We start from the raw sequence: 12,406 nt of genomic DNA on the forward strand, positions 1-12,406 counted from the left end.
GCTGATAACTCATTGCCTCTCCCCTTTTAAAGCTTTATTAAGGTATAATTGACATAGGAATAACTGCACATATTTAAAATGTACAATGTGGTGAGTTTTGACACATGTATATACCTGTTGTCCTCACCCCTGGTCTTATGTAGATTGGAAGAGGGGTGAGGTGGTGGCTGATGGCAGCTGTCAGGGCCTGATGGGGAATTCTACCCTAGTTGTTTGTGGTCTTCTCTAGAATGTAGGTGCCTACTATTGCCTCTTCCTGCTCTGTTACTAATTCAGGAGCAAGAGTGAAAGCCCCAGTCCCTTCCTGTTATTGTTCTAATACACTGTAAAGCAGGGGTGTCCTTACTGCTCCCCAAGGAACTCCTTCTCTGAGTGGAGATGGAAGCTCAAAATTGGGCTCTGAGTCTGCCCCTCTACCTTGGACAGAGTGACTGACAACTTACTGTTTTACATGTAGCATCCCTTAAATAAGATTTCACTTTGAGCAGAGGGATTCTGTGACTAAAAGGAGTGTGAAGACCACACTAGAGAGAGGTGATGGTGAGTCACTGAGTGATTTTACATGGAGGGGTGGCATGATCAGATTGCACTTAGATCAACTCTGATTGCAGTGCAGAGAGTGGATAAGAGTGGATGTGGGGAGAACTGCTAGGAGGTGGGGATGGAGAGGAAACAACGGATTCGAGAAATACCTAGGAGCCTGGCTGGTGTGGCTCAGTGGTTGAGCATCATCGACCCATGCACCAAGAGGTCGCCAGTTTGATTCCCGGTCAGGACACATGCCCAGGTTGTGGGCCCAATCCCCAGTGTGGGGGGGCATGCAGGAGGAGGCCAATTGATGTTCTCTCATCAATGTTTCTATCTCTTTCTCTCTCTCCTTTACCTTCTCTCTAACATCAATAAAGGAAAAAAAATTAAAAAGAAACACTTAGGCCCTGGCTGGTTTGGCTCAATGGTTAGAGCGTTGGCCTGTGGTCCCGAGAGACCCGGGTTCAGTTCCCGCTAAGGGCAGGTACCTCAGTTGCAGTTTGTCCCTGGCCCTGGTTGGGTTGTGCGGGTGGCAACTACTTGATGTGTTCCTTTCACACCGATGTTTCTCTCTCTCCCTCCCTCCCACGCTATCTGAACAAAATATCAAAAAAATGTCCTCGGGTGAGGATAAAAAAAAAAAAAAGCAATATTTAGGAAATGGCATTGATTCATATGAGTGAGGGGGTAAGTGGAAGAGGGAGGAGGAGTCTAGAATAATGCCCTGGTTTAGGTGTGGGTGATAGGTGGCCTGGGGCATGGTGGGCACAGGAGCAGGAGGCAGTGGGTGGGGGGAGGCAGTGGGCTCAGTTTGGACATGTTAATTTCAGATACCTGTTTCTTTTACATTTGTCGATGTGGCTATTGAAATTGTGTCATCTAGAATTAACACGTGCTTGCTCTTTACAGCACAGCATGTTTTTATCAATGCCACACCCTCTTCCCCTGCAGCCTGCACAAGCACAGAAAAGGAAGCTGGTTTGAAAGGATAGTACAAAGAGAATTGATAGATTTGTGATGGGTGTTCAGTAAAATTTTCCAAATGGAACTAGGAGGATTTCATTTGGCTCCAGCAAGCTGAAATCAGCCTGAGCCCTGGGGATGCTTTGGGTCACATCTGCAAATAGCAGGTCTCCCTGCAGGTGAAAGGGTCTTGACTCTCTTTTGTGAACTTTAGGGTTTGTGCTGCCTGGTATCTGTTCTTTGATAGAGGTTTTTTGAGGCTGACGGCTTGGGAAAGATGTGGGCTCACAGTGAGTTCACTGGGATGGAGAAATGCTGATGCCAGAAGGCTCTGAAGGACTGAATTGGAGACTGAAGTAGCCTGAGATACTTACGATGCTATTTTTGAGTCAGACTTAGAGCCAGAGGAGTTTTTAGAATGGGGTTACATAAGTTGCATTTCTCATGGAAGACTGATGGAAAAATATTAAGACCTAACAGATATTAGAAATGTCAGTTAACACAATGTTAGTGGAATTCTTTTTTTTTTTATTTAGGTTTTGCTTAGATTTTATTTTAATAATATCACAAGTACATTTTCAGTTCATGCCAACAATAACTATGTAGCCACTGTTTTATCACAAACATCTGATCTATAAGAGCTCAGTCCAAGAACCCATTTGGAAAATTTTCACCAGCTCTCTATTCCCCGAAGGCACACTTTGAGAAGTCTTAGACTGGCATGCTTTTCTGGCTGTTTTCCAACTTGTTTATAAAATTAGTTTTATTATTTGATGATGATTGTTTTTACCAACCACATGATTGGTGCTCTAATAATCTTTCCTTGGAACAATCATATTTTATAATACCCCCAGCTTTATTGATATGTAATTGATACATAATATTGTATAAGTTTAAGGTATACAACATGATGATTTGATATATATATAGACTGAAATAATTAGCATAATAAGGTTAAAATATCTATCACCTCACAAAATTATCTTTTTGTGTGTGTGGTAAGAACATTTAAAACCCACTCTCTTAGCAGTTTTCAAGTATATATTTAGTATTGTTAACTGCTGTCACCATGCTGTGTATTAGAACCTCAGGACTTATTTGCCTTGTATCTGGAAGTTTGTAGCCTTTGACCAATATCTCCCTATTTTCTCTCCCTTCCCCAGCCTGCAGCAACCACCCCTCTACCCTTGAGTTTTATATATATTTTTTAAAGATTTTTTTTTCTTTATTGATTTTAGAAAGAGAGGAAAGGAGAGGGAGAGAGAGATAGAAACATCGATGAGAGAGAACATTGATTGACCACCTCCTGCATGCCCCCAATTGGGGACCAGGTCCACAACCTGGGCATGTGCCCTGACCGAAAATCAAACTGGCAACCTCTTGATGCATGGGTCAACACTCAACCACTGAGCCACACCAGCTGGGCATGAGTTTTGTATTTTTAATGTCCACTTATAAGTGAGATTATTTGTCTTTCTCTGTCTGACCTATTTCACTTAGCATAATGCCCTCAAGGTCCATCTATGTTGTTGCAAATGACAGAATTTTCTTTTTTTTTATGGCTGGATAATATTCCATTGTATACATGTGCCATATTTTTTTATCTACTCATCCATTGATGGACACTTAGGTTGTTTCCATGTTTGGCTGTTGTGAATAATACTCCAGTGAGTATGGGGATGCAGATAATCTCTTTGAGATAGTGCTTTTGTTTCCTTTGGATATATACCCAGAGGTGGGATTACTGGATCATATTAGTTCCATTTTAATTTTTTTAGGAACCTCCATATTCTTTTCCATAATGTCTGTAGTTAGTGGATTTCCTTATTGCTGGACTCCTTTGAGGCTTTCATTGCTAATGTACATGGTGAGTTTCTGAGAGAGGGATATCATAGGTACTGCTTCCCATATGTACTTGGTTCTCCGAACCCTTTTTCACAGTGCATTGTAAGGGACCAGTGTTTCTTAGAACACACTTTAGGAAATATAAAAATACTTCTTCTCTGTTTCTTTGTTTTTCAAAGAAACTAAAATTTTTCTTATTATAACTTTGGATCTAGAATCCAGTAAGTTTTTTCATTTAAGTGGTAGCCTGTTCTCCCTACTTCTCTATTGGGGCTCATCAGAACTTCATCAGAATTAATTTCCTTATGACAAATAGGCTCTTGTGAGTAGTTTCATTGTTTTTTTAAAGGCATTTAAATTCTGATGGCCTCTGAGTGTAATAAAAGGGCTGTTCTTCCCCACCCTTGCCCTCCACCAATTGGACACACCCTGGGTTTACGTAGTTGTTGGTCATGGGATATTAGACTTCAATTTTTAGACTCTACAGCAACATGCAAACAGGTGCTATGGAGGAAAGTAAGATGTTGGTATTCAGATTCAGCACGCTATAGCCTGATGCTATGCTATGGCTCAGTTCTTCTGTTACTACCAGCCTTATAACTCCTTGTGCAAGTTATTGCTTGCCAATTTCTTTGAATACCCAAATCTCAATTTTATTCACTGTCCTGGATTATCTTTCTAAACTTGTTTGCTGAACCATATTTTAAGAGACCAATACCCCCACCCCCAAATGAAAATAACTTCCTCCCTGATGAGTATTTATAGAAGCCTCTCTCCTTCCTTACCTCAGGAACTGGATGAATTTCAGCCATACCCTGTTGAAATATTGCCAGGCAGGCTCTACCTGGGCAATTTCAGGCAAGCCTGCGACCCTAAAATTCAGAAGGATTTGAAAATCAAAGCACATGTCAATGTCTCCATGGAGACAGGACCATTGTAAGTAGCAACTCTATTGGTTTTTTAAGATTACATATTATTTGTTTATATAAGATTCCTGGTGCCATGCATTTATAGAGTTGAAAGGGCTCTTAGAAGTCAGCATACACTGGAGTAGGGTCTATAAAAGGTCTGAGCCAGTGGGTGATCACATCTACAACACAAGGCCAATGTAGAGCAAAATGGCTTTATTGCACACGCCTGGGTGCAGGCGGGCTGAGCCAAAAAGGGTTCTGCCTCTCAAAGCAGCTGGGGTGCAGGTTATGTACTATATTTTTAGCTTCTGGCAGTTCCTGCTGACGTACTCGGCATGGGCCATTGTCCACTTTGCAGTTGGACTGGTCTGATATCTCGTCCTGCATCTGTTCGGTGATTCATTGCCTTGCGGATAACCCAGATAGTCCTTATCCGTACTCAGCAGAAGGCTGAGCAAAGGTCATGCAAGCAACACATTTTTCAGTTTCTACCTTTTGCAACTTTTGCCTTTACCCTTTAAAATGTTATTAACCCTTTCATTCCCATCTTATAATGAAGATCAAAAGGAAAAAGGGGCAAAGTTTCTCTTTGTCTACTTCCTGCAGGTGGGGGGACATCGTGGACTCCTAAAAAGAATTTGTTAAATAACTTCTTGGGGAATGGGGTGATAGGGTCCTTTAACCTGTGCTAGAACAAATTGTCCAACTATCTGGTTGACTAAAATTTGCAGTCAATTTTTACGAACCTAGTAATCAGGCGCAAGAGGCAGGGTCCGAAAAGCAATAATAAGAAGGCTAATACTAGGGGCCCTATGAAGGGGAGAAGCCAGCTTAGTTTAGGCAAGGCTGCCTCTATACTTGTCCAGAAAGATTGGGCCAGGTGATCCTGTCTGAATTCTTTTAGCCACTGGGCATTATCTAGAATACATTGTGTCCTCTCCTCGACCTCGCCAGTTGAGTTAACATAGAAGCAACAAGATGTATTTGCTATCATGCATAGACCTCCTTCTTTGACCAGTAAATAGTCTAGTGTAATGTGATTATCTATTACCATGCAGGCAAGAGAGTCAAGGGATTTTGAAAGAAGTTTGAAATTTTTACCTGTATCTCTACCTATATTTGCCATGGTGGTGGTTACGTTTTTTTTTTGTTTGTTTGTTTTTTATCCTCACCCGAGGACATTTTTTCCATGTTTTGTTCAGATAGAGTGGGAGGCAGAGAGAGGAAGAGAGAAAGAGAGAGAGAAATATCGATGTGAAAGGGACACATCGAGTGGCTGCCACCCACACAACTCAACCAGGGCCGGGGACAAACTGCAACCCAGGTACATGATCTTAGCAGGAACTGAACCTGGGTCTCTCTGGACCGCAGGCCGACACTCTAACTGCTGAGCCAAACTGGCCAGGGCTGGCTACGTTTTTTACTGTTATGGCATTATAAGTAATTTCTCCCATGAGGCCTGCAGTGGTGATTGCAGCTATGACTCCTGCTATGAGGAGTCCGACTTCCTTTTTGCCCTATGATGGGCTCAGAGCTTGATGAGGTTAAATTAGGGATGAAGGAATGGATTAAGGTATTGGCTGAGGTGACATATCCTACTGCCCATAAGCCACCCTGTTTTTCTGGGTTTAGGCATTGAATAGCAATTCCTCTCCTGGGGGCAGAAATGTTTAGTACACCTAAAAACATTATTCCTGCTGGAAAGCAAAGTAGTCCAGTCATATTTGGGCCTAGGGAGGTGTTCCCACAGTAAGTTTCGAGGGAGGAGAGGGTCAGTGACACCAGCAGAACTGCACCTGGATAACTAATTTCCCTGGTATGATTTTTTCTGGTATTGCATCAAGTCCTTCTGAGCTTACACATATAAACTCCCATTGCAGGGGTTAGACACATCATGAATAGTTAGATTACAGGTGCCCCCTGTAAGGTTATAGTGAGAGATATTATACGTGGTGCCCGCTTTCACGGTCTATATTCATACTGAGAATCAAGATCAAGGGAGCTTTTGTCCTTCTACTTCACAGGAGGTTTCTGTCCTCCCTGAGCTCACTTTAGGAAACCTTCATTATTGATTGACAGGTGTACTCTCCCAGTTAAACTCCCCACCTAGCACTGTCCCCAGAACAGGTGGCGTCCAGCCAGTGCAGCCCAGCACTTGGCGCCAGAAGCGAGAGCCCCTGGGGCTAATCCTCCTCCCCTGCCTCTCCAGGTCAGTGAAAAAACGTAAGAGTAGTGGTATTTCACCAGAGGCCAGCAAGGCCTTTGGATCCCGCCCTGCCCCCTCGAGGGGACAGAGGGACTCTGGGGGTTTATGTTAGGAAAGGAAGCAGATTTTTGGAGACAAAGTAAAGAATGAGAGTGGTTAGTGGGGAAAGAAGGAGTATAGGTTAAAGTAGCATGGAGTTTAGATAGAATGTCTCACCCTAACAAGGGAGTGGGGCAGACTGGTAACACTAAAAAAGAGTGGAGAAAGATATAAGGGCCTAAAGAACAAGTGAGTGTCTGGGTTGCCCTGGCTTGCGATATTTGGCCATCAATTCCCACAACTGAAACCCCAGAGTGTGGAAGAGGACCCCTGAACTCGGGGAGGGCAGAGTAGATTGCCCAGGTATTGATTAAAAATGAAATTGGCCCTGGCTGGTTTGGCTCAGCGGTTGGAGCGTCGGCCTGCGGTACAGAGAGATCCGGGTTCGGTTCCCGCTAAGGGCACGTACCTCGGTTGCAGTTTGTCCCCAGCCCTGGTTGGTCGTGTGGGTGGCAGCCACTCGATGTGTCTCTTCACATCGATGTTTTGCTCTCTCTCTCTCTTTCTTCCTCTCTCTCCCTCCCGCTCTATCTGAACAAAAAATGGAAAAATGTCCTCGGGTGAGGATAAAAAAAAAAAAAATGAAATTGGCCTACCTGCTGCCATCAGAGTTACCCGAGGCTTAGATGACGGTCGGGGCGTCTATTCCTGGGCACCTTCAGTCTTCAGCCGCAAGGCCAATCAGCTCAAGGCCTGGACTGCCCATTCCGCCAGCCCGAGGAAGGGATGACTCTGCGCAGTCTGTCCGCAGTCCGACTTCCAGTGGGGTCCTCCACATTGAGGACATGGCTTAGGTGGTGGTCAGGGATTGGGGCATTGCCTCACCCTATGGTCAGTCTGATTACACTCAAAGCAGGGAGGGGTCCGCTCTGCTGATCCTGGTGTATGCCCTTCTGTCCCCTGAAGGGGGTTTGCCGACCCCTTTGATTAGTGGGGGCTCTGATGGCAGAGGCAAGCATTTGGAATTCTGCTATCCTTTGCTGTTTAGCCTCTTTGTCGTGATTATTAAAAACCTTAGAGGCTAGATTTAGAAGTTCCTGTTGATGGGTTTGAAGGCCATCTTCAAGTTTTTGTAACTTTCTCCTAATGTCTGGGGCTGACTGAGAGATAAATCTCATGTTTAAAATGACAGTTCCTTCTGGCCTAGTGGGATCTAAGTTAGTATAACTTCTCATAGCCTGTGTAAGGTGGGATAGAAAGGTTGCAGAGTTTGTATTCCTTTCCTTGATTATTTCAGCCAATTCTTCATAGTTAACTGCCTTGTGTGAGGCTTTTTTAGTCCCTCAATGAGACATATTGCCATATGGTCCCTGGTTTTCCTACCTGCCCCATTGTCCTGATAGTTCCACCTGGGGTCCTGGCTAGGGACTGCTTGGGCCCTATGGGGTTAGTGGGGGCCTGTCATCTCAGAGCACTGGCATGGCCCTGGGCATTAACCCAGACTCAAATTGTATCTTCCGGATTAAGGGTGAAAGAGAGAATAACATGAATATCATTCCAAGTTAGATCATAGGACTGGGTAAGGTACTCGAATTTCTGAGTATAATTGGTGGGATCCTCGGTAAAGGATCCTAGTATTTTATTTATTTGGGACAAATCTGAGAGAGAGAAGGGGGCATGAACTCTTTCAATCCCTTCAGCTCCTGCTGCTTCCCTCATGGGGAAATTCTAAAACGGGGGCTGAGGTGAGGGACAGACAGGGACCAAACATGGTTCCCAATTGCGTGTGTGAGGGAGTCATTTGCAGCTATAGAGTCGGAGCTGGAGTAGGAGGTTCAGGGCGGGGTGGGGGCCCACAGAAGGGGCTGGAGGGGGCCCTGCCGGGGGGTCTGAGGGAGGAGGTGGTGGAGTGAGATTGGCTGGGTCAAAGAAGGAATCGGAAGTTAGCGCGCTGTCTTCAGAGGAAGGTTTGGGAGGATTAGAGTGGAGTAGGAAGATTTGGGAGGGAGAGCAAGAATCGAATAAAGAGGGGTGTGTTCTAAGTGCAAAGGGGCCTAGATATAAGGAACCTCAGACCATTTTCCTTGCCTTTGACAGAAATTGTCTAGGTCGATGAGAATATAGAAAGTGCGTTCTCAGGCCATTGTGACCCATTGTCTAATTTGTACTGAGGCCACGCAGTGTTACAGTAAAAAATGAGTTGCTTGGGACGTAAATCCTGAGCGAGCCCTAGGGTCTGTAGGTTTTTTAGGAGACATCCTATGGGTGTTGTACGAGGGATGGCAGATTAAGCGTTTCCCATGTTGCAGTGTGAGATGTCGCGGCCTAGCCATCCGACGGATACACTAGTGGAAGAAGAAGGCGTCCTCTCTTCTCCCCTAGAGTAGAGAGCCGTGCAGCTCACCTATATCAGCCATCCCTAGATATATGGTGAGCTGAGGGAACCTGCTTCCTGAAGAGTGTGTCCCGACCAGTGCTGGATTTCAAGAGGGACAATCATACAGGCATGACCGAGAGACCTGGCTCTCTTATGTCCTGGGCGGGAGATAACAGGATAGCCTGGAAAATCAGACTGGTAGGCAAACAAAAAAAAAACACTCACCAGTGAATTAGTGTCCATGTTGATGCTGGATCGGCAGGAAAGGTTGGAGGTCCAGTATCCAGTTGAGGATGTGATCGATCCCGGTCTGATAAGAGTCTGGAGGACTCCGGGGGCCTGCAGTTGCCCCCTATGTGGGATCCTCACAGAACTCCTGGGTTTTGGCACCAAATAAAAGGTCTGAGCTGGTGGGAGATCACATTCACAACACAAGGCCAATGTAGAGCAAAATGGCTTTATTGCACATGCCTGGGTGCAGATGGGCTGAGCTGAGAAGGGGTCAGCCTCAAATTAGGGTTGGGGTGTCGGTTATATACCCTACTTTTAACTTCCGGCAGTTCCTGCTGATGTACTTTGCAGTTGGACTGGTCTGATATCTCCTCTGGTATCTGCTGGGTTATCCATTGCCTTGCAAATAATCCTGATAATCCTTGTCGGTACTCAACAGAAGGCTGAGCAAAGGTCATGCAAGCAACAAAATTTTCACAGTTTCTGCCTTTTGCAAACTTTTTTTTTTTTTTTATCCTCACCTGAGGACATTTTTCAATTTTTTGTTCAGATAGAGTGGGAAGAAGAGAGGAAGAGAGAGAGAGAGAGAGAGAGAGAGAGAGAGAGAGAGAGAGAGAGAAACATCGATGTGAAAGGTACACATCAAGTGGCTGCCACCTGCACGACCAACCAGGGCCAGGGACAAACTGCAACCGAGGTATGTGCCCTTAGCGGAAACTGAACCCAGGTCTCTCTGGACCACAGGCCTACGCTCTAACCGCTGAGCCAAACCGGCCAGGGTGCCTTTTGCAAACTTTTACCTTTACCCTTTAAAATATTACTAGCTCTTTCAGTTATGAATTAGAAGAATCAATTTTGTAAAGATATTGATTCTTGCCCAACTGATCTATAAGTTCAATGTAATTGTGAATAGAATTCCAGTAGGTTTGTGGAAATTGATACGGTAATCCTAAAATTTATATGGAAATGCAAAGGGCAAAAATAGCTAAATATCGAAGAACAACAAATGGGAAGGTATGCTTGACCAGATACTAAGACTTAAAAACTACAGCAAGTAAGTACTGTAATATTGGTGCAGGATAGAAAAATAAATCAATGGAGCAGAAGAGAGTCCAAACAAACCCATGTATATATGGACACTTGAATTTTGACAAGGACTTTCTCCTTCATTTTTTTCTAGAAGTTTTATGGATTAACCTTCACGTGTTTTTATCTATTTTGAAATGCTTTTTGTATGTGGTTTCAGAAATGGAAGAAAGTTCATTGTTTTGTACATGGAGATAATCCTTTGTTGAAAATATGATCCTTTTCCTGTTGAATTGCTTTGATACTCTTGTTGAAAATCCCAAGTGTGTGGGATTATATCTGGATTTTTTATTTTTCATTGATATACACCAGTTCCGTACTGTTGATTACTATAGCTTTATAACAAATCTTGGAATCAGGTAGCGTTAGGCCTCTAAGCTTGTTCTTCTTTTCGAAGTTGTTTTCTTTGCATTTCCATATAAATTTTATAATCATCTTGTCAGTTTCTACAAAGAAGCTTGCTGGAATTTTGATTGGGATTGAAACGACATCTTTACAATGTTGAGGCTCTTCATCCATGAACATGGTCTATCTCTCCATTTACTTTGCTCTTTAACTTCTCTCAGCAATGTTTTGCAGTTTTCTATATACAGTTCTTGCACACTTTGTGTCAGATTTCTTCCTAAACATTTAATGTTTTTTTATGTGATTATAAGTGCTATTTAAAATGTTCAATTTCTGATTATTTGTTGCTAGTACATAGAAATCCAATTGATTTTTATATATTAACCATGTATTCTTCAACCTTCTCCATCCAGACGCCTTCTCCAGTGTGAAACTCTCCCCAGTTCCCTCAGCTTCTCCCAATTCTTCTTCTTGAGTATCATGCGCAGGTCTTTTTTTTTTTTTTTTTAATAACCTTAAAACTGACATTTTCCATGTTTTTTTTATTTTTTATTTTTTTATTTTTTAAAATTCTCACCTGAGGATATTTTTTCATTTATTTTCAGATAGAGCAGGGGGATGGAGAGAGAAACATAGATGTGAGAGAGGCACATCAATTGGTTGCCTCCCGCATGACCCCGACCAAGGCTGGGGACAGAATCGAACCTGAGACTCTTTGGTCAGGGGGCCGATGCTCTAACCCTGAGCCAAACTGGCCAGGACTTTTTTAAAAATTGTTGACACTATTACAGATGTTCCCCATTTCATGAGTAGTTCTTGTTATCCTAGCATCTAGCTAAATGGATTGGTACTATTTGTTTTCGTGTCTGCCTTCCCCATCAGACTAGAAACTCCTTGAAGCTAGGAGGGTCCCTATTTGATTCTTGTGTCCACTAGGGTCCAGCCCAACATCTGGAACTCAATAGGTATTGAGTGAGTGTCTATGAGGGAAGAATGGATGGATGGATGGGCATGGGAGGGTGGGTGGAGAGAGAGGGAGGGAGAGAGGGATGGGTGGGGAGGGATGAATGAAGAGGAAGATAGGGATGGGAGGGGAAAGATGGATAGATCAATGGATTGTGAATTGTGTTTGTATTTGTCACAGCAAGTGCTCATACAGAAATTAAACCAGCCTATTTTTGTTTCTGAATCTACTGAATTTTCTGCATGCTACAGTGGTCTGCATATTGAATGTCACCAGTAGGCTATAGTCTTCATAAACAACATTATCAAGTGCTTACTGCATTCCAGGCATTGAGCCAGGCTCCCTGCAGGCATGCTCTCATTAACTCATGTCACGTAACTCATCTCTCTCCTCTCCACCATGTCCATAAAACTCTAGTCATTTTGGCCTCCCTGCTGTTTCTCAAATATACTAAACATACTGCCTCTCAAGGCTTTTGCACTCGCATTCTCTTCTACTTAGAACACTCTTTCCTCAGATAACTGTCCGGCTTGTCCCCTCACCTCCTTTAAGCCTCTGTTCAAATGTCACCTCCTCAATAAAGCCTTCCCTGACCATCCTATCTACAACAGCAACCCCACCATTTTCTGCCTCTCTTACCTAATTTTCTTCATATAACATAGCAGGCTTATTCTCTAAAGTCATACCACATTCTCTCATTTTATTATTTGCACCATATTCTAGGAAAGTACCGTCTTTGGGTAATAATAATGTCACATTTACTGAGCACTTACTATGTGCCAAGCAGATTTTTAAATGCTTTTTATAGATTAATTGACTTAATCTATATCCCACCCCTATGACATAGGTACCTTTTTTCTGAGAGGGATTTAGTTCCTTGCCCACATTTCCCTGATGTTAGCTCATCATCC

At 43.5% G+C, this 12,406-nt stretch overlaps 1 protein-coding gene across 1 annotated transcript in view; it reads left to right on the top strand.

Moving 5' to 3' along the window:
- STYXL1 (serine/threonine/tyrosine interacting like 1) overlaps positions 1-12,406 on the top strand; it is a 59,432-nt gene that overhangs the window by 34,025 nt on the left and 13,001 nt on the right. Inside the window, exon 5 of the mRNA XM_036280258.1 lies at positions 4,127-4,272. Coding sequence (XP_036136151.1) covers positions 4,127-4,272 — 146 coding nt within the window. The remainder of the gene's footprint in view (positions 1-4,126; positions 4,273-12,406) is intronic.

Source organism: Molossus molossus, unplaced genomic scaffold (assembly GCF_014108415.1).
Source record: "Molossus molossus isolate mMolMol1 unplaced genomic scaffold, mMolMol1.p scaffold_m16_p_3, whole genome shotgun sequence".
NCBI lineage: Eukaryota > Metazoa > Chordata > Mammalia > Chiroptera > Molossidae > Molossus > Molossus molossus.